Below are 21,798 nucleotides of genomic sequence, written 5' to 3'. Positions count from 1 at the left end.
CCGGCTGTCTGCCTGCGCTCGGCTCCCTCACATACCCTCATTCCACGCAGGAGATAGGCTGCGGCGCCAGCCTGGGCGTCATCTCCGACAACCTCCTGGTGACGGGAGGCCAGGGCTGCGTCTCCTTCTGGGACATCGGCTACGGGGACCTGCTCCAGACTGTTTACCTTGGGAAGAGCAATGAGTCACAGCCAGCGCGGCAGATCCTCGTGCTGGAGAACGCTGCCATCGTCTGCAACTTCGGGAGCGAGCTCAGCCTGGTCTACGTGCCCTCGGTGCTGGAGAAGCTGGACTGAGGAGGGGCAGGTGCTGGAGCCCCGGTGGAGGGAGGCAGGTGGGATGGGGCACCCAGGCCCCTGCTGCAGTCGAAGGCAGGGGCTGAGGGGACGGGGACACCAGCTCCCTTGCTCTGTCTGCACCTCCGTTGCCTCCCCTCCTCGTAAAGTGGACTCTCATCATCTGCTGCCCGCAGGGCCTGAGCCGGCGTCTTCATCCTCACTTCCCCCATCCTCTGCACGGTCACTGGGGCATCCTGGGGCTGCGAGGGTGGTGCGGAGGGACACGGCGGAGCCGCAGGAACGGGGCGCCCAAGGCGCTGAGCTCTGCCCCAGCACCCTGCTCGGTGGTGCCAGCTGCCTGGGGAGGGGCAGCAGCAGGGCTAGTGGGGCAGCGGGGCCTCTTACCTTGGGGCAGCAGAGCTCCGCTGGGCCCCGCTCTGGCTCAGTGCATTCCAGCTTGGTCACAGCCCAGCCTGGCTGTGGCTGCTCAGCTCACCCGGCAGGTGCCACTGGGGCTGACCTCACCTGGGCACTTGGCTCGGCCTCCATGTGCCTTAGAGCAGAGGCAGGGCCACATCCTGCCTGGCCGCTGGCCTGCCCCGCTGCTCGCGGGCTCTGTGCTGCAGCAGCCCCTGCCCTATTTATTTATATGCTGTATATATTTATTTATTATGGCAGGAGAGCGCGGGAGCAGCTCGCCCGCCCTCCCTCGCTCCACCAAGCCACAGTGGCAGAGCCAGGGGGCTCAGCCCTGCTCCCGCATGCAGCTGCCCCTTCCTCCTCCTCCTGCTGCTGCTGTGGGGCCAGAGGCCTCAGGCTGGCAGCCCTTGCCCCACGGTCCCCACAGGAGCCGGGCAGTGAGCCCCCCCAGGGCAGGGAGGCACACGAGGGCTAGGGGCTGCAGCAGGGAGCCCCACCAGGGGGCTTCTCCCCCCGCCACCGCCGGCAGGGCTCGGCCCCCCTTCCCCGGTTGCACTACAGGCCCCACCGCCCCCTCCAGGAAGGGGGCACGAGCGTGGTGGTCCCAACCCTGCCTGCGAGCAGAGCCGGGGCCGAGCCAGCCGCTAACACCCGCTCACCGCCCTCCAGTAAACACCGATGATGTCTGTTAATTGCAGCCTGGTGATTGTAGAGGCAGCGCCGGGCTGGGGGCAGGCCGGGACCCCCGGCACCGCCGCCCCGCACCTCGGGTGGCCTTAGCCCGGCTGTACGCTTTGTACCGTACAGGGACGCTTTTTGTACCAGATCGTGTTTTATAACGTGTACGAGGACACCTCCATTAAACGGAACTAACCCAAGCCTGGCTGTGCCACTGGCGACCCCTCCTCACCCCGGGGGGCTGAGGACCCCACGCCGCCGGCAGCACCGGGCCCAGCACGGCTGCGGGTCAAACTCTTTATTTTAGTAGCAAAGAGCTGAAAAAGTCAGTTCTAACTGGAGTCAAACATGGCGAGTGCCAGTGTTACACCTGTACAAAGCAGAGGGGCTGGGGGGGCGCAGGGGATGGCAAACCACCCACCCCCCCCGGTGTCCCCCACACCCCGGGGTACTCCCATCCCCCCTGGGGAAGGCAGTACCTGCAGGCGGGGGGAGCAGGCAGCGCCTGCAGCTGTAGTGCTGGCTCGGGGGGGGGTGGGGGGGGGACCCCGCTGCCCCCTCACGTCTTGTTGAGTGTCCAGAGTGGGTCGAGCATGCTGAGGGGGTCGTCGCTGGGCCGGGGTCCCCGCAGCCCCTCACCTGTCTGCGCCTGCAGGAAGTTCTGCTTGTTCATGCGCTGCTTGCCCTTGAGGGAGGCGTCCAGGCTGAAGGCCTCGGGCGTCAGGGAGGCCAGCAGCTCCAGTGATGAAGAGGAGGGGGCGGCAGGGGGGGCCACCGGCTGCCCCCCGGGCGCCTCGGGGCTCTCCGCCACATGGTTGCTGCTCTGGGTGTCAGCGGGTGGCTCAGGGATGGGTGGCCCCGGTGGGGAGGGCTCGGGGCTGGGGGCACCACCGCCGTCCATCACACCATCAGGCAGCACCTCGGGGTCGGTGGTGTCTGGCAGGGGGGCAGGATCCGGCCCACAGCCCGCCCCAGGCTCAGTGCTGGATCCCCCCGGCTTGATGCTCAGCTTGGCGATGGTGGCCTGGATGGAGCTGATGGGCATGTCCCCCCCCAGCACCAGGTCCTGCAGGTCCTGGTGGAAGTAGAGCTGTGGGAGAGAGGCCTGGTCAGCAGCGGAGCCCCCCAGCACCCGGGGACGCCCCCCACCCTGCACCCACCTTGGGGGAGGCGCTGTTGGTGGCCTTGGGGGTGGTGGGGGCACCCACGCCATGGCGGTGCAGCACCTGCTCGGCATGCAGCAAAACGGCCTCGTAGCAGAACTTGAGGTGCAGCTGCAGGGGAAGGGAGCAGGATGAGGCCCCGCAGGCAGCAGCCCCACAGCCCCGGGGGGTCTCAGCCCCATGCCCCGCTACCTTCTCCTGGAGCATGTGCTTGCGCTGCTGCCGCATCCGCTTGACCAGCTGGGCTAAGTCAGGGATGCCGTTGCCCGCCTCCACCTCCTGCATGGCCGCATAGAGGAGGCAGAACGCCCCGGTGCGGCCCACCCCAGAGCTGCGGAGAGACCCCTCCAGTTGTGACGGGCCCAAGGGACAGCGGGGGCACCCCCAGGCCCACGGGAGCCCCCCGGCCCCGCTCACCTGCAGTGTACCACCACAGGGGTGTGCAGCGGGCGCTGGTGCAGGTAGTGGCTGTGCACCTCCTGGATGAAGCGGAGCAGGCTCCCCTTGCTGTCGGGCAGGCCCCTGCAGAGGGAACACGTGGCAGGTGTGGGGGTCCTGCTATCAACCCCCTCAGGACCCCCACCCTGCAGCTGGAGCCCTGAGGCACCCCTGCCTCCAGCAGAGATGGGGCAGTGCTGGGGGTCCTGCAGGATGCCAGCGGCCCACCCTCTGCCCCCCTGCCCCATGGCATACAGCTCTGGCCAGGAGGTGAACTGGAGGTGGATGACGGTGCGCTTGAGGCTCTGGTCCCGGTACTGCAGCGTGATCATCCGCTCCACATGGGTGGGGGTGACCTTCAGGCTGGTGAGGATGAGGGTGACGGGGCCCTGCACCACGGGCTGGCCCCGCTCGGCAGGGAAGTACCGCAGCACCTTCTGCTGCGGGGAGGGAACACAGCAACACCGTCAGCAGTGGGCCTGTGTACCCCCGGCAACATCCCACCCACCACCCCCGGGGGGCTGCCATGGGACCCTCAGGCCTGCAGCCACTGCACGGTGACACCGCAGTCCCGCCCCAGCCAGCTCCACCAGCCGCGTGTCCAGGGAAGGGTCTACCTTGTCCAGCTCCTGCTCCGACACCAGCATGACAATGACTGAGACCTTCTGCTCGTAGATCATCAGCCAGAAGTCGGCGGCGGTGCCCAGCAGCGGGGCCTGGGTGGCGATGATGGTGGGGCAGTATGGCGAGAGGTCCTCCACCCTGCTGGCGTTGATGTAGTCATCCTTGCCCGAGCAGAGGACGACGCGGTTCCTGTCGTAGGGCATGATGTCCTGGTGCCGGTTCTTCATGGAGTAGCAGCGGGCGATGGCGATGGAGAGCTGCCGGGCGTCCCGCTCCTGGGCATCCTGCAGCTCCTTCCAGACGGCATCCAGCTCGGCACCGCCACCAGGCCCCGGCTGCTCCAGCCCCTCCACCAGCCTGCGGAAGCGGTCGAGCTCCGCCAGCAGCCGCAAGATTCGCTCCGGCTTCTCGTAGGGGTCGTTCTCGATCAGCTGCACCGCCTTGGGCTTCTGCCCCTCCTTGGCGTCCGCCTTGGTGGGCTGCAGCAGGGGCTGGCCCACCGTCGCCTTGGAGCCGCCGTGCTGGCTCTCGGGGCTGGACGACAGGAGGTCATCGGTGGAGGAGCTCTGCCGCTGGAAGGGGGCCTCGCCAGGCCCAGGGGGGAGTGCAGCCGTGCCCGGTGTCAGTGAGGGCGGGGGTCTCTGTGGCAGGGGCTGCATGGGCAAGGCTGGCTGTGGGGAGGGGGCCGGGGAGGGGACGAGGGGGCCCTGCACCACCACTGCGCCCTGCACCTGGCTCAGGCCGGGGCTGGGAGAGGGGGCGACGTGGTGGGGGCCAGCCTGGCTGGCGGGGGCAGCCGGGGCAGGGCCCAGAGCCATGGTCCCGGGGGGCAGCTGGCTGCTGGGGGCGGCAGCGCTGGGGCAGAAGGGCAGAGCCGGGGAGCTGGCAGGCACCGGCTGCAGCCCCCCCAGCGCGGTGTGCAGGGGCTGGGGGGGAGGGGGACCCTGGCTGGGGGCCCTGGGGAAGGGCAGGGCCCCCGTGTGCGGGGCCAGCCCCTGCCCAGGCAGCTTGTCCTGCCCCGGGAGCGGGTAGAGCTGCGGGGGCAGCGGTGGCTGCCCAGGGGCTGCTGGGGGCAGCTGCCCCACAGGGCCGGCAAAGGGCTGCTGGGCAAACTGGGCCTGGGACGGCAACGGGGGCCGGGCACGGGGCTGGAACTGCAGCGGGACCTGGGCTCTGCCCGGGGGCAAATAGGGGGGCGGGGGGAACTGCTGGGGGCCCTGGGCCCGGGCGGGCATCTCCACGCTGGGCTGGAGCTGCGCTGCAGGGGCGAAGGCGTGCGGGGGCTGCCCGGGAGGGAAGGGGTGCTGAGCCGGCTGCCCGAAGGGCTGCAGGCCACCCTGGGCATAGGGGAAGGGGGCTGGGGCTGCCGCTGGGCGCTGCGGGGCCAGGAAGGGGCCTGGGGGCACGGCCGGCCCCTGGCTGGGGACTCGTGGGGGAGCGGTGCAGCTGGAGATGGGGGCCTGGATGCTGTCCACCGTGGTGGTAGCCGGCCGGGTGCCTGGGGCTGGCTCAGGGCCACCAGCAGCTGGCTGGGCACCCATGGGTGCCGGCCCCAGGGCGGGGGGCCTGAGGGGGCCAGACGCGGGCACCCCGGGCTGGCCCAGGCTGTAGGAGGCAGCGTGAGTGGAGCCGGGCAGGGGGGCGTGCTGCGGTGACGAGCGCGGGGGAAGCATGTGTGGCCCCGCGTAGCCGGGCTGCACCGGGGCTCTGATCAGTGGGGCGGCCGGGAAGAGCTGGGGGGCAGCGGAGGGGGCTGAGCTGGGGGGAGGCCCTGCCACCTGCGGGGCAGAGGGCTGCAGGAGCTGCACCGGGGCCCCCCCGGCAGGGGGAAAGGGGCTCGGTGCCGAGGTGGGCGCTGCCGGCAGGCGGTAGTGCCCGGGCAGCACAGGGGGCCCCGGGAGGTGGGCAGGGGTGAAGGGTGGCAGCGGGGCACTGGCCAGCTGGGCCACGAAGGGCTCGGGGCCGGGGGGCCGCAGCCCAGCCGCCAGGGCCGGGTTGAGGGCGAGGGTGGCCAGCGCGGGGGGCGGCAGGCGAGCCAGGTGCACGGCCAGCACGTCGGGCGGCAGGCTGCGCAGCTCCTCAGGCAGCTCCGGCAGCACCAGGGAGCCCAGCGGCGGCAGCTCCCCGGCGTCCAGCCCGCCGCCACCGTCCAGCTCCAGCGGCTTCTTCTGCAGCGCAGGTTTGGGGGCCGTGGGCCGAGGGGGTGGCTGCTTCTTCATCTCCCTGCCGGGGGGCAGCGGAGCTCAGCACCCAGCGGGCCTAGGGGGTGATGTCCACCGCCCCCTCGGGCGCAGGGAGCCCCCGCACCACGGCCACAGTGGATCACCCAGCAGCACCCAAAGGTGCCTCCCACCCCCAGGGTGTCACGCTGGGGACCCCAAGCCTGGCCTTCCACCCGCACGTCTCGACCACAGGCACGGCCCCACCTACTTCTCCAAGATCTGCTGCCTGCTGGCCTCGGCGGCTTGGCAGGCGGCCCGGGCCTTCTCCAGCAGTTTGGCGGCTTTGCCCTCCAGGTCGGTGTAGAAGTCCTTCCCCTCCTGCGATTTCTTCATCAGATCCTCGTAGGCTTCGTAGGAGGCCACCAAGGTCTGAACGGTGGTGTTCCACCTGGGGAAAGACAGGGCGGAGGGGCTGAGCAGGGATTGAACATCAGGCCAAAGCTGGGTGTCCCCACTCCTGGGGAACACACCGGGTGCAGAACTGCCCCCAGCAGCGCGGTGGGACGGGGACAGAGCTGGCAGTGACCCCACATCGCTCCCCTGGGGAGTGCGAGGGCTGTTCCCGGGCACCGAGATCCCACACCAGGGAATACTCCCCCGCCAGCGCTGCAGCCACCCTGCACACCACTCACTTGTGCTCCACCTCGGCCAGCGCCTTGCGTACAGCCGCATATTTGACATTGGCATCCGTCAGGGCCTTCAGGACGTTCTCCTGGGCAGCCAGGTTCTGCTCCAGGTAGACCTTGATCTGGTCGTACTTCTTCAGCTGCTCCTCAAAGAGTTTCTGACAAGAGAGGGGAGGACCTGAGGGGCCACAGGCAGCTGGGGCGGCTTGGGGTGGGTTGGGAGGGAGTGGAGCTCTTGCTGCAGCCCTCACCGGGATGTGCGGCACCAGAAAGGGCTTCCCCCAACACGGCGGCAGCACCCACCTTCATCTCGGAGCGGTCGGTGGTGACCAGCGAGGTGGTGATATCATCCTTCTGGATCATTTCACGCAGCTGCTGCTCCAGGGATGTCCGCTGGTCCCTCATCTCCTGCACCTTGGCCAGGATTCGCTTCAGGTTCTGCAGCACCTGCTTGTCATCTGTGGGACAGGGAGGGCTGAGCAGCCGTGCCGAACCCCCCCCCGAGCCCGGCGCAGCCTCCCCAGCCTGAGCCCACTCATGGGCCATGCTGCAGCCCAGGGAGGGAACTGCAGGGGTAAGGACCCAGCCCGTGGCTTCTCCTGGCACAGCTGGCGGAAGCCAGGCATTTGCCCGCACAGTAACCGGGCCTGTGCCCCCTCTGCCTCCACACCAGGGTCCCATTCCGCACATTTTTCAGGGGGAGAACCCCACCCCCCAGCTCACAAGGGACCACCAGCTGGCCAATGCAGCACCAGCAGAGGCCCAGGGCAGCCCGAGGGGGAGGCAGCCCCCCGGCACGACGCACCGCTCACCTTCGGTCAGGGTGGGCGAGGGCAGCGCGGCCCGGACCTGCTCCAGTGGCCCGCTGAGCAGGCGGAGGTTGCTGATGTGCAGGTTCATGGCTTTGTGGAGCTCGGTGTTGGTGAAGCTGGCCTTCTCGTGCACCTCCATGTACTTGGAGCACTCCTTGCTGACCTCAGCCAGCCCTGGGGACAGCGGTGGGGGGGACCCCTGGGGTGGTGGGACCTTCCCAAGCAGCTCCTGCAGCTTCTGCTCCTGGGCCTTGTCCTCCTCGAGGAGATCTCTGATCTCCTTCAGAGAAGCCTCCACATCAGTGAAGACACCGGAGAGCACTGGAGGGGAGACACACGGAAGCTGCCCAAGGGCTGGACCACCATCTACTCCGAGCTCTCCTGGTCCCCCACCCGCTCCGAGCGCGCAGCCAGGCATCGGCACAGCAGCCCAAGGAGTAAATCTGGCTGTGGGCACCCAGAGGAGACAAGGACACCCAGCCCAGATGCGCCAGGCTCGGGGCCTGCACTGGGCTCCAGACAGCACTGACCTCCTTGGCTGCGGCCCCTGGGAGGCTGCAGCCACCAGCAAGGTGACGCTGGCCCAGCCTGTGAGGAAGCACCATCCCCCCACAACCAGCCAACGGGAAAAACACTTTGGGGTTCAGGAATTCATGTCAGCAAAAATTTAGCTGTCAGAGCGGCCATTCCCAACACCAAGCGCCAGCTGAGGATCAGCATGCTTGCCCCCAGGGCTGGCCCAGACACCCCTGGGTCCCCATGTCCCTACCCTGCATGGACTGGACGAGGTTCTTGACGGTGTCGGGGCGCACGCTGAGCGCAGCACATTTCTCCATCAGGATGGGGGGGATGTGACTGTACATGTCCAGGTTGTCCACAGTCTCGGGGTCCAGCTGCATGGAGTCCATGAACTGGCTGTAGGTGAGAGAAGAAGCACCTGAGCGGTGGCACAGCCCGCCCACCCCCCTGCAGGTCACCCCCATCCCAAGTGGCAGCCAGCTCAGGGCGCAGCACCACGGTACTGTCCCCGATGGACTAAGCAAAGCTGCAGGGTGAATTTGGGGACCAGCCACCAGGACCGGAACCTGCTGGGGGACAGGGTCTGCCCACAGCTGGGCAAACTGGGACTTGCTCATGCTCAGCACGAGGGTAACAGATCAGGGATGCACGTGTTCGCATCGGGGCTGGGGTGGGAGCCCAGCGAGGGGATAATCGGGACAGCCCTGTGCCCGGCCACAGGGAGCCCCACTCAGGCACGGCTCACACGTACTCCAGCACTTCATTCTTGGCTTCGATTTTCACCATCACGTCTCTCAGCAGTTTGGCTTTCTCCTCGCTGCGACAGAGAAGAGAAAAAAGATAATTCTTCAGTACTGCGACAGGACCGTAAGTCACAAGAACTCCGAGCCCTGTGGGCATCGGCCAGAGCCTCGCCCATCCCTGGGCCTTCGGGGCAGCAAGGCCAGCGCCAGCTGCCAGGAGGGACGCTGGACAGGAGCCAGGCACGAGGACAACTCGGGGACGATGGTGGTTCCCCAAGGAAACCGCTGCGGCCTGTCTGGTCCCCTCCAGCTCCCTTCAGCCTGCGGACAGGTGGTGGCACGGGCTCCTTGGGGAGCTCGGTGCTGGAAATCTGCACGCCCAGCCCTGTGACCACTTGTGGCAGGCTGCCCCGCTCCGGCCGGAGCCGTGCCCCCCCTGTGCCACGGCCCCGGACACACCTGTACAGGGAAGAGGCCTCGTGGGCAGCCATAGGCACCAGTTTGGCAAATATATCGGGGCCGGTGACGGCCGGATCTGTGGGGTTGACGGGGAGGGCTTTCACCAGCGGGGCACCTGGGGGTTGAACACACAACATGTGCCTGTCAGAAACCTCCACGGTGAACAGATTATTCCCAAAACAGCTCTTCCTTCTCAACACTGTCATTCCTGGCATATCCCCGGAAGGCCCAGCACCGTGGCGTGAAGCCCCACTGGCTTCCCAGAGCCCTGTGGATTCACTGTGTGCCCCTCTCCCCTCAGGAGCTGGCAGGAGAGGGCATTGCCCACCCTCACCTTTCACAGACTGCAGGGTGTCCAGCGCAGGCACAGCTTCGTGGTAGATGAAGTCGTTGTCCTTTTTGGCTGAATTGTACCTAGAAACAAGCAGCAATGCCACGCCGATGAGAAGCGGAGGGCATCCCTGGCTCCCTGAGCTCACTCCCAGTGGGGTCAGGCCCTGGGTCTCTTGGGATCGCTCCAGAGAGCGCAAAGAGCAACCTCCTCATGTCTCAAGAGCCTCAGGCAGCACGGGGTGCTTGGCTCTGCGTGTCGGGGGACACTGGGGGCACTCCCTGGGCTGCTCCAGCCACTGGGCATTTCTGACACCCAGAGAAGCAGGACGGTGCCCCATGCACAGACTCACTTGCCACCGATCACATCCATGGTGAATCTCAGGGCTTCCTGGACAGTTTCAGGCTGGCCCTGCAGAAACGAGGGTGAGTTAGCACAGGCTGAGAACAGGTGTCGCTGTCCCAGCAGCTGATCGCAGCCCTGTGTGCTGTGACCACAGCCCGAGCGTGCCCATGAGCCGGCAGCAGCCTTGCCAGCCACCTCTCCTTGTGCCCCATAAAGGAACCCAGATGCCTGGAGGCCCCAGATCCTTTGTGTCCCAGTTTCACATGCCACCGGGCTGCGCTTCCCCAGTGCGGGCACCAGCAGCTCTGTGGGGAGCCCACCAAGGTGGCAGGGCTGAGCGCTGCAGACCCGCTGCCCATGTGCTCCTGCACAGTTAAAACCAAAACAACCCTGCTAAAACCTTGGTAGGCCAAGCAGCCAGGAGATACCAGGGCCTCGGGCTTGGCTGGACGTCCCAGAGAAGCCAGCACAGGTCTGCTGAGCTTCTGAATGGCAAGGAAAGCTTCTAAACTGACACCAGTTCTCATCTTCCCAGCCTGGCATCCCACCAGCCTGAGCTCGAGCCCAGCACAGTGGCTTCAAAAACCCAATTCAAAAACCCTGCCCAGCTGGGGCAGGAACACACCTTTGCCAGCTTGATAGCTTCGTTGAGTTTATCCAGAGCACTCTGGAAGTAGATGACCTGCAGAGAGACTGGGAATTAGGGTTGGTGCAGAAGTAGATGCCCTTGCTTTGCACAGGAACAGCACCACCAGTCCCCACAGCTTCCTACAGCATAACTGGGCTTTCCAAGAATACCCACAAACGCTTGCAGGAGGCAGGACATCGCTGGTGATACATTCATGTCCCCAGGGCCGTGGGTACCCAGCATCGTGGGTGTGACAATCTCTGCCAGGACTCAACCCCCCAGGGCAGGACACAATCCTTAGCCTGGATCAGGAGACAGGCCGACATGGCTCTGCTTACCCTTTCCCCGAACTTCTGCTGCTCCTCAGCCTGTTTTCCCATGTGCAGCTGCAAGAAAACACGCAGAGCTCTGTAACTCCAGGGAGATCTTTGAAACGGGCAATAAAATCCCACAGTGGCCCGAACCCATTTGTTGATGGTGTTTTGCTGCTGAGGGGTGCTCACCACGACTGAGCAACCCAAACTGGGACGGGAGCAAAGGCCAGGTCCCCCCACGAAAGCCAAGCAGCCCCCCAGTTTGTCTCCTCACTTACATGGGCCACAGCAGCAAAATAGTAGATTTTCATCTGAACCAGCTTCTTCCAGTCCTTCTGGATCTTTCCCAGCAGCGAGGCTGTTTCCGAGTTTTCCAGTGCGCGGCAGGCCTCCTTGTAGTAATCCACCACCTAGGGAGAGAGAGATGGGTGTTTAAACCCCGCAAAAATTTGGATCCTAGGTGGAATCGAGCACAGCAAGGGAAAGAGGATGCACCAGCACAGGTGTTTGTGCCCAAGGACTCAGATCACCCAGCCAGCACAGCAAAATGTGCCATGGGGGACTTGCACATGAGTTTTGGGTCAGAGCCAGGGCTAGTGACATCACCACGGTAAACCTACCTCACACAGAGGGTCCAAATCCCAGAACGGTTTGGGTTGGAAGGGCCCCTGAAGACCCCCCAGTCCCACCCCTGCCACGCACAGGGCCCCCTTCCCCCAGCCCCGGTGGCTCCCAGCCCCGTCCAGCCTGGCCTTGGGCACTGCCAGGGCTGGGGCACCCACAGCTGCTCTGGGCAGCCCGTGCCGGCGCCTCGCCGCCCTCACAGGGAAGGATTTCTCCCTCAGCTCTGATCTCCATCTGCCCTCTCTCAGCGCAAAGCCGTTCCCCCTTGTCCTGGCGCTGCAGGCCCTTGGGAAAAGCCCCTCCCCAGCTTCCTCGCCGGCCCCTTTGGGTGCTGGAAGGTGCTCCAGGCTCTCCAGGAGCCTTCCCTTCTCCGGGCTGAACAGCCCCAGCGCTCCCAGCCCGGCTGCACAGCAGAGGGGCTCCAGCCCTCTGGCCATCTCCGTGGCCTCCTCTGGCCCCGCTCCAACAGGTCCGTGCCCTCCTTGTGCCGGGGGCCCCGGAGCTGGAGGCGGCGCTGCAGGGGGGTCTCAGCAGAGCGGGGCAGAGGGGCAGAGCCCCCTCCCTCGCCCCGCCGGCCACGCTGCTGGGGATGCAGCCCAGGGCACGGGGGGCTTTCTGGGCTGCGAGCGCACATGGCCGGGTCACGTCCAGCTTCTCGCCCACCAGCACCCCCAGTCCCTTTCCTCAGGGCTGCTCCCAACCCATTCTCGGCCCAGCCTGTGGTGACACTGGGGATTGCCCTGATCTGGGTGCAGGACCTTGTGCTTGGCCTTGTTGAACCCCATGAGGGTCACAGGGGCCCATCTCTCAAGGCCCCTCTGGATGGCTTCTCTTCCCTCTAGAGCATCTCAAGCTCTCCTTTGAGGAGCTGATGGCTGTGCTTGAAGCCCAAGGCAACAGAAGCAGCCCATGCTGCTGTCTGACTGCACTGACGCCATGCAGGATGCGGGACACCCTCCCCATGTTCCCAACCCCACGCGTCACTCCATGCAGCAGGAGCGTGGCTGTGCCGGGAACAGCAAGCGCTCAGGCTGAATCAGCCAGTTTGGCACAGCAGAAAGTGCTCAGGAGCTCACCTGGGCGCTGATCCGGGCCACAAGGAAACTCTTCCTGTTGTCCAGCATGGACTTCTCCAAGAGACACTCCTGTGCCTGGCCCTACCAAAGACAAGAGGGGAATACTCTGTTTCCTCTCCACCTTGGAACAACTCCGGTATCCAAACCAGCGCCAGGCCCTGATCCCTGGCAGGACCCACCAGCTACAGCCCCTTCCTTGATAGGGCAGCGGACCCCAGCAAACGCCAGCCTCAAGGGATGCCCAAACAGCCCAGGGATGAGCAGAGTGGTACAGAGCCTTCCCACTTCCCCGCTGCCTCCCCAAACCTCCTTCCCTCCTGCAGGTGGGAGCCCCTCTTGCCTACAGCAGCACAGACCCTGGCGAGGGGCACTGGGGGTCCCACCTCAGCTTGCTCCAAGCACTTGAGCTCCACAGGGAGCACCCAACTATACAAACACCCCTCGCCCGGTTGAGTGGCAGCTGCCCTTGAGGTGTGCAAGGAGCTGTCCCAGTGCAACCAGCACCCTGGTGGAGGAAGAACCCAGTTCCTACCAGCATGAGGTTGATGTTGAGGTTGAGGATCTGATGGCTCATGTCTACACTGTAGGAGTGAGGGAAGTGATCCCGCAGGTAGGTAAACGCCCCGGCAGCACACTGGAAATGGGTGCAGGAAACTTTCATGCCCTGAGAGAACAGAATATGTGTCAGGTGTGCACAGCCCTCCTGCACGCATGCCAAGCCAGCCGACATCCAGCATGTACCAAATTTGTGGAGCCTCGGTCAGACTGGAAAAGCAGCAACCTCCTTTCACACAGCAGGGTTAGGGTGATAAACCCCAGCTCAGCAGGGGTTAGATGTTCCCCGTGCTGCCTGTGCCTCCTCCGAGACCCCAGAAAGCAGCTGCCACGAACCCGGAGCAAATCCCTGGGGATCACAGGGCTCTAAACAGCTCAGCGCTTTCCCCAGCTATGCACGCCCTGAGCTGCGTCAGACCTCCCCCCTCTGGTCTGCGTGCTGCGGGTGGAAGGCCAGCCTGGCCAGCAAGCAGGCAGAGCCTTGCACAGCAGGGACAGCAATGATGGGGCAGAGGGGGACACAGCCATGAAGGGGGTGGCCCCTCATAACACTCTACAGCCACACTAGGTCACAGTGGACATCCAAAGCTGGTGTCCGATGTTGAGATGCTTGTAACCACCCGTGTTACGGTGGAAAAAGTACTTGGTGCTACTGGTTGGTGGCTGTTAACCACGAGGGAGAGAAAAGTCATTAAGGGAGGACCCAGGGGATCATTACCTCCTCGGACACTCTCTTGTCCATGGCACCCAGCATGGAGTGTAGCGCACCTGCGGAAAGAGGACGGCGGCTCAGTAGGGTGAGGGCACCTGCCAGCAGCCACTCACCGCTCCTGGAGAAGCCCAAATCTGTGGCAAGCGGGCCACAGCCACCCAGCAGCACCCAGCTGGCTCCCTGGGCCAGCGGGACACAGGGAGCTGCAGTACTCAGGGTCCCCATCTCACAGGGCACCAGAGGAGTGAAAGGCTGCACATGCAAGTTGTTTGGCACAGACAAATCCCAGGCTGGAAACAAACCCTCAGTATGGAAAAGCAAATAGCAAACACCCTCCTGGCTTAGCAGACGTGTTTCTTCAAGGTTCAGGGAGCAGCGCTGGGCTGGGCTTTAAACTGAACTGCTTTGCTCTGTGCGTGGTGCGCTGGGAAAGCACAGCCAGATCCTGAGCTGCAGTGAAAGGGACAGCGGCAACGCCCGGGATGGGAGTATTTTCAGGTGCATTAAGTGGCCAGGGGCTGAGCATCACCTCCCCTCGGGGGCTACCAAAAAAGCCCCACTCTGAGCCATGATTGCCCATGGCTGGAGAGCATGGGTAGGGGGACAAGCATTAGATTTGATGCTTTACATCCATTCGCTGCTTTTGAGGAGACGAGATGCTGGATGAGCTGGACAAAGCCTGGCTGAGGCTGTCACCATGCTAGAAAGGGCACTTGCAATGCTGCAACCTGATGTCAGCCTCCTCAGTGCAACCCCTGACTGAGATGTAGGGCATGCTCACAGTGGAAGGGAAAGGAGAGGAGCTTCTGACAAAAGCCAAAGTCAACCTCTCATGCAGTTCCACTGCTGAGCACCCAGCCCCACAGGCAGCATGGAGGAGGGGAAGAGGCACAACCCCGCTAAGCCATGGCTGCTGGTGGGACCAGGCAGGCTGAGCTGCTGCCTGGCCCCTCCGAGGAATGCTGACGTGGAGCAAAGGCCGGGCAGAGAGGAGGGACATCCCTTGCACCAAGAGGGCAGCTGGTCTCCCAGGCCCTTACCCAGGTTGTAGAGGATGCACGCCTGCTCATACTTGATGTCCTCATGAGTCACTGTCTTGCCTGAGAAGATCTCAGTCCTGTGAGGAGAGAAGCCTGGTTAGCAGCTGTAGATGGAGTTACTGGTGTTCCTGGGCACAGGTCATGTGCCAGAAAACGGTTCTGTCAGGAGACATGATCCCTCAGAGGTTCAGGGAAGGGGCCCTCGTGCCCAGTATCACCCTGGGCATCAAATCAAGGTGCCAGAAGCGGTGGAACGGTGCATCTCCACATGGCAGGCTTGTTTTGGCTTTGTAAGCGCAGACATCCCCTTTACACACAGCCAAGTATCTTTGCCGCCCAGGGTGATCTCAGCCCTGTCACCTTGCACGGTGACACTGTCCTGCCTCTGCCTTGTATCCCCTCAGAGACAACCATGTTGCCTTATGGCTGGGCTTAGACATCCTGCCAGATCCCCAGGGCAGGACGCCATTTCCCAAGAGGTCCCCAGGACACCCAGGTACAGCTGCTGGGTGGCAGGGAGGAGCATATCAGATGCTGGTGAAGGACACGCGCAGGGAAGAGGAAGCAGATGCTCTGCTTTGGGTCAGCGTCTGCATTTCAGGAAGCTCCCGTTGGGAGCCGATCCTCCCATTTGCAAAGCCTGAGCCCCATGCCAGAAAGAGGGTACAGGGAAGCAGCTCCTCCTCACCATGCAATGGGGACCGCCGCCTCCTGCTCGGCGCCCATGGGGATGCGGCTCTGCAGGTAGTGGAGTTGGCCAAAGTACTTCCGCAGCGTGCTGCAGCCCTCAAAGTCCCTGGGCACGTTGACAGCACTCTGGAGGGGAGAGAGGAGGAGGAAGAGGCTGCCCTGGGGACAGGTAACATGGTACAGGCTCATGGGTAACACGTCAGGCAGGAACATCAGGCAGCCTGCCTGATTTGTGGTGAGATCCGCAGGCAGAAGTAGGAGCCTTCACGAAGGGGACAGCCAGAGCTGGGCATCAGCCGGCTCCCTCGGGATGAAGCAGCACTGCAGGAAGGAGCCAGGCTTTACAGAAAAAACTGATGTAACACAGCTAGAAAAACAGGTCTGTTCACCTAAAAACGAGGCTGGAGGGAGCCACTTTATGGATCTAGAGCAACCGGTTTGGGAAAAGTCTCTGCTCTCCCCAGCACAGGCTCCTAAGGGTGAAAAACGGGAGGAATTTGGGAGTGACTGAAATGGGGGTGTCCTGGACAGGGCACAGGAGCCACTGCTATGGCAAAGCTGTAAGAGCAAGAGACCCAGAAAAGGTTTCCCAGCCTCCAGGTTCATAGTTAAGCCCATGGACAGATCCCCAGCTGTGGGTGCTGAAGCACCCACCCACCTCTGTTCCTTACTGGAAGGCCACCTCTATGCTTTGGAGACGCTGGTGAGGTGACCCTGGTGCCAGCATGAGTTACCCCAGCTACACTCTGTGCATCAGGCTTATGGCCCTGCTACAAAACCTACAGTGTGACACAAACCAGCACCAGTCCTGGCTCAGGGCCAGTCTCTGACTGTCGCCACCTGGTTTTACTGTCCCTGTCTCAGCTACCAGCTGTCTGGGGCTGAGGCTGTCTCTAACCAGCTCAGCACCCCCAAAACTGGTGACCCCAGTGACTAACACAATTGTTTAGGCTCTGGAGCAGAGCGCGAAGGGCTGATTTATTCCCTGCAAAGGCTTCAGGCACCAGCCCAACCAGACAAAGTGATTTCTTCCACCCAACAGGGAACTTGTATTCAACATAAAACCTCGCAAATTCAGGGAAGTGGAATCAGCAAAGCCCTAACGCCCAACCCCTGCATGCTCCTCGGGAAGCCTGAATCATATGAGGAGCCTAAGATGCAGCCCAGCTGCTGAAAGCCTCCTCCGTGGGCTACAGTTGAGGAAGAGGAGCAGCCACAGCAGTGCTCCAGCACAGCTCCCAGTCCAGGGAGGTGGTGGGAGCCAGCATTTGCATCCTCAAGCATGGGGCAGATGATGAAACAGCTCCCCCAGTTCAGCTCTGGGAGATGTCACCAGGGCTGCAAGCAATTTGGGACGAGCCCAGCTTACCTGCCGCAGCAGCTCCAGCTTCCGCAGCTCCTCGTTGTAGTTCTCTGGGTTCTCCCCATAGTTCTTCAGGACAAACTGGAGGAAGAAGAGAGGAGTGAGACGCCCTGCAGCACCTTCCCAGCCCCAGAGCGACAACCAGCAGTTCTCTCTGGAGAGGTCTGGGGGAAGCCCTCGCGGCGGATCTGACAGTGTGAAGGGGCAGGCACTGGCATGGGGTCCCGCATCTCCTAGTTCAGAACTTGTTTGTCCTACAACACCCCCCCCCCCCTCAGATCTTTCCCAGCTCCTGTTGAACCTCAGCTTAACACAAAGCCAGGGCTCAGGGTCCTGTGGAGACAACACCCTGGGGAAAGGCACCGATCCAGCGCACCCCAGGAGCCGACAGGGACCTCAGAGCTGGGGTGGAAAAACTGGAATCAAGCGGCCATGAGGTCTTGAGCTGTCACCAGCGAACAGGACAGAGTGAATTGAAGTCGCTCCCAGATTCACACCCAATACCCCTCTGTGCTTGGATGAAAGCAAAGCCTCTTGCCATGGTCAGAGGGGAATGTCGCGCTGGCAGCTGGCCAGGAGGCGGCTCACTGCGGCCAGAGCAGAAAGGGAAACGAAACGGGGTAGTGCCTGCCTATGTGGAACAGCATAGCACCGCAGCCCCCGCTGGAGGGGTGCCAAGGCTTGGCCGAAGATGCTCATTAAGAAATAAAATGCTCTGGATCTCCAAGGAAGGCACTCGGTGATGAATTACACCTCCCCACCGCTGTGGAGGGAGCCACGGGGACAGAGCTCCCCCAAAACCTGCCTCTAGTGAGGGTTTCAAGATCCCTCGGATTGCAATGCTGTCAGCAAGCACAGTGCTTCCCAGCCACAGCCAGCTCAGGAACCTCCAAGGCTCTGGACAGGAATTTATTCAACTTTTCCTGGCCCAGTTCAGATCTGGAGGCCACTGTCCCCTCTGCTGTAGCTCCCCGTGAGGTGCTGCCCCGCAGCCCACGGCACCGCCGGCTCCCCTGGCACTCGCAGGCAGGCACGGCGGGGCTGGAGCCACACCGACGGCTGCCACACCTTATCCCAGCTGGCACAGCATGACTCAGCTCAGCGATCCCACGATGCCTTCCTCCCAGCACAGGGACGTCCCAGCCACACTAATGCTGCTGGGGTCTGACGGGATGCCCCCCCTCAGCAGCCAAAAAAACAGCGTGGTGGAAAGTAGGTGGTGACACAAACACAGGAGAACTCCCCCCCTCCATTCTCCTTCCACGTCAACAAATCACGCTTTTCATCCATAGGCAGCACTAGGAAACACCAGTCATAGGTGGAGCTTGTTTACAAGCTTAATTAAGTATTGCATCTCCCCTAAGCGATCGGTTTGATCCCCACCGGGGCAGCAAGGACAGGTCGTGTCCCCCATGGCCCTAGGTGACCTCTGGGAAGGAAGGAACTCATTGTCTCGCACCCACTGTACTCTCAACCTTCCTCCAACGGCAACACAAAGGGATCAGAGCTTTTAACTGACTGATGATCGGTCAGCCTGGGCTGCTGGCAGCAGGAGAGCCAGCTCTCCCCTCCTCGGTTCCCCTTTTTACACAAACGAGCTCGTGGGAGCAGAGTGAAAGGAGATGCAAAGGATCAGCCATGGCAGATACGGATCGCTAACGACACCCGCCACAGCATTAATGACAACTGGGGGAGGCCAGATCCGGTGGCAGGGCTCAAGGAAGGGCGGCTGTGGCACTGGGCGCCAGTGCAGTCACATGCAGTGGGGACCGACTTGCCAGCTCACCACTTGACCCCGAGGTGGCCGGGGAAGGCTCTGTCCAGGATGGGGAGCGCTCTGAGGACTCCTCCCATCCCAAACTCTGCCCCCCAGCAGCACCACGCTGACCCTGCCCCCCAAGGAGACAGTGAGGGAAGTGAGGCCAAGCTGGGGATGGGGCCGAGGGGGGCACAGATGTGCTCACGGCCTTGCTCCCTCCATGCCATACAGGGCAAAGCCACCACAGGGTGACAGCCAGGTGATAAGCTACCACACTTCAGCCCCTCCCTGCCCCAGTGCTCCCAGCAGCCCTGCTCCAGTCCTCCCCACCTCCCGGCACTTCCCCACCCCTTAACACCCTGGCCCACAGCCCACTCACCCCATCCCTTGCTAGAACTCCCAGTTCCACCAGGGCCCCCCCAGATCCTCAACCCTCTGCACTGCCCTTCCCCACACACCTCAAAGACTTCCCACCCTCCAAACAACCCCACAGAGCCCCCACCCCACACACTCCCTTCCCTCACAGCCCCCCTGACACCACCACCCCCAATTACTCCCTCCCTCACAGGCCTCACCCCCTCCAACAGCCCCCCAAGCACTCCCTGCCCTCACAGGCCCCCCCCGACCTGCACCCCGGTACTCCCCTCCCTCAGAGGCCCTCCAACACCTTCCCCAAGCACTCCCCTCCCGCACACCACCCCAAGACCCCGTCCAAGCCCTCCCTTTCCTCACAGACCCCAAGCAACCCTCACGGAGCCCCCAGGCTCCCCTGCCCCACACCCCACGCACTACTCTACTTCACAGCCCCCCTGGCCCAACACCTCAAGCACTCTCCCCCCTCCCAGGCCTCACGTACATCCCCCGAGCATTCCCTTCCCTCACAGACCCCCTGCCCCACACCACATGCACTCTCCTCCCTCACAGGACCCCCGACAATACATACCCCCCTCAAAGCCCTCCACGCCCCTTCCCCCCTCCCAGACCTCACACAGGCCCCCGAGACACCCCGCAAGCTCCCCCTTCCCTCACAGACACCACACAGGCCGCACAGGGCCCCCGCCTCCCCCCCAGGCACTCCCTCCCTCACAGCCCCCCCGGCCCGCCCCTGACAGTGCCCGCCCGCCGCCCCGGGCCCCCCACAGGGCCCAGCCGCCCCTTCCCCGGCCCCACCTTCTTGACGGCGGCGTTGAAGGCGAACTCCCCGGCCTCCTTGAGGTCGAGCCAGATCATGGGCATGCGGGGCACGGCCTCCATCCCGGCCTGCGCCCGCCGGAACCGCCCGCCCGCCGGAACCGCGCGCGGGGCCTCACGGGAAACCGAGTCCTCCGGCCGCGCCCCGCCCCGCCCCTTCCGGTATCGCCATTCCCATGGCGACGCCCCGCCCACCCCTGAAGGCGGGGCAGGGGCCATTGCCATGGCGACGCCTCGCTCGGTGATAGGGCCAGACAGCCATGCCCATGGCGACGCCCCGCCCCCGGGGAGGGCACAGGTGGTTCCTATGGCAACGGCCGCCCCCAGGCGGGCCTGGCCCGCTGCGGGCGCGGGAGCCCCCGGCCACGCTGCTGGGGCCTGTCCCCGTGGGGTCCTGCCCGCAGTGACCCCGCAGGCCTCGGCCCCACAGCTGAGGGCAGCTCCAGGCCTGCCTAGGCCTGGCCTGGGCCAGAGCCCGGGGCTCCCCTGGGGCTGGGCCCCGGTGCGGGCTGGGGGCAGCTGGGAGGGCCTTGGGAGCCCCGTTTGGGGCCACTGGACTCCACTGGTGCCCGACTGATCCCCTCACCAACCTCCCCACCCTGGCTCCTGCCCCCGGACACAGTTCCTGGCAAGCAACATGTGACATTAATCAGTGCCAAATGAAACCTCGCCTGTCCTGCCCTGTGTGAGTGCAGCTGGAGCATCTGACCGGGGCGGGCAAAGGAATGTGTCCTGTTCCAGCAGGACATCCTCTGGGTCCTGGTGGGAATGGCTCAGCTATCTGCCAACCGAGAGGTTAACTGAATAATCGAAATGTGAATTCTTCCCGAGCTGGAAGACTTGGATACTTGTAAAGCATTCTCCGTTGAATTGGTGTAGTTGGTTAACCCAGTTCCTCAGCCCTTCCCTCTGATCTGCACCCCCCCAGTACCACGAGGTGTATCTACACACTCCATATTTACACGCTCGGTTGCAGGCCCATGCCCCAGCCGGCCCCCGGTGATGCCCTATCTCGCACAAGAGAACAGTGCTGGGTCTGTTCTGACAATGCAGTTATTAGCACAATGATGGTGGCTTTTTTTTCCTGCAATACCCCGTTATTTTAATTGCTTGATGAGTTCTGGCACAGGACAAGCTCTTCGGCTCATTAGCAGCTTCCCATGTGCCAAAGGCTCCCCAGATACCAGTGGGACTGGAGCCACCTTCTCCCACCCGTGAGGAATCCCACCCGCAGCTTTCCCATCCCTCTTCTGATTCATTGCTCCCCAGTGCATGGTCGGGGACATTGGGACACAGGACGAGGGCACAGGGACACTGGGTATCAGGGACATTGGGGCCTGGGGACATCAGGAAGCCAGGACATGGTGACAATGGGTGTCACGGACATCAAGGCCATAAGGGCATTGGGACACTGGGTCTCGGGGACACAGGAATTCAGGACAGAGGGACGTTGGGACATTGGGATCTGGGATACAGGGATGTTGGGACACAGTGATATCAGGACCAAGGGCGTGGGGGCACCAGGACACAGAGACACCAGGACACTGAGTGTCAGGGATATTAGGGCCATAGGGACATGGGGTGTCAGGGAGACAATAACATGAGGACATTGGGATCCAGTACACAAGGATGTCAGGACACAGGGTGTTGCAGCACTCGCCAAGCTAGCTGGCTGCAACAAGGTCTTTTACCATCTCATACCAACATACTCTTCATGTCAATCCCTCTGCTGCCTTCTCCTAGTCTCTCCTCATCCAGGGCGTGCGTTCTCTCTCTTCAAAATTCTTTTCAACTTTCCCTTACGGTACTTTGTTGGCTATCGGTCTCATGCCCGTATTTAGCCTTAGATGGAGTTTACCACCTGCTTTGGGCTGCATTCCCAAGCAACCAGACTCCAAGAAGCCCTGGACCTGACGTGCCGGGGAGCCGCTACTGGCCTCACACCGTCCATGGGCTGCGACCTCGATCACAAGGCTTGAACTCTCTCTTCCAAGTTCTTTTCAACTTTCCCTTAACAGGGTGTCAGGGATATCAGGATCTGGGACACAGGGACATGAGGACTTTAGGACACCAGGTGTCTGAAACAAGGGGACCCAGGGCCCAGGGATGTCAGGACACATGGTGTCAGGGGTATTGGGACCTGGGACAAAGGGGACAATGGGACACCAGGTATTGGGGACATCAGGAC

General features: G+C 63.3%; 2 protein-coding genes across 5 annotated transcripts in view; one reads left to right on the top strand and one right to left on the bottom strand.

Annotated features, from left to right (window-relative positions):
- LOC121088063 (SREBF chaperone) overlaps nt 1-1,574 on the top strand; it is a 68,379-nt gene extending 66,805 nt beyond the window's left edge. For all 3 annotated transcript variants that reach the window (XM_040593717.1, XM_040593718.1, XM_040593719.1), the window contains exon 23: nt 51-1,574. In XM_040593717.1, the coding sequence (XP_040449651.1) occupies nt 51-296 (246 nt within the window). In that variant the 3' untranslated portion in view covers nt 297-1,574. The remainder of the gene's footprint in view (nt 1-50) is intronic.
- PTPN23 (protein tyrosine phosphatase non-receptor type 23) lies at nt 1,558-19,737 on the bottom strand. Of its 2 annotated transcripts, none has more exons than XM_040593715.1 (25): nt 19,590-19,737; nt 16,667-16,741; nt 15,296-15,423; nt 14,608-14,684; nt 13,574-13,623; nt 12,833-12,964; nt 12,301-12,381; nt 10,879-11,010; nt 10,625-10,672; nt 10,284-10,340; nt 9,666-9,724; nt 9,317-9,396; nt 8,983-9,097; nt 8,532-8,597; nt 8,031-8,176; nt 7,262-7,582; nt 6,753-6,907; nt 6,456-6,607; nt 6,032-6,211; nt 3,595-5,824; nt 3,233-3,417; nt 2,957-3,061; nt 2,732-2,870; nt 2,537-2,650; nt 1,558-2,466 (listed from the first exon to the last, which is right to left on the bottom strand). In XM_040593715.1, exons 1-25 carry the CDS (start codon nt 19,671-19,673, stop codon nt 1,936-1,938), a joined length of 5,442 nt encoding a protein of 1,813 aa, XP_040449649.1. In that variant the 5' UTR covers nt 19,674-19,737; the 3' UTR covers nt 1,558-1,935. The 2 variants fall into 2 exon arrangements, with proteins under 2 accessions (XP_040449649.1, XP_040449650.1); XM_040593716.1 differs by having other exon boundaries at nt 3,233-3,414.
- Nucleotides 19,738-21,798: the final 2,061 nt, after the last annotated feature.

This window comes from Falco naumanni, chromosome 4 (genome assembly GCF_017639655.2).
Source record: "Falco naumanni isolate bFalNau1 chromosome 4, bFalNau1.pat, whole genome shotgun sequence".
Classification (NCBI taxonomy): domain Eukaryota; kingdom Metazoa; phylum Chordata; class Aves; order Falconiformes; family Falconidae; genus Falco; species Falco naumanni.
The sequence above is the reverse complement of the archived record's forward strand: the minus strand, read 5'-3'. Positions and strand labels throughout refer to the sequence as shown.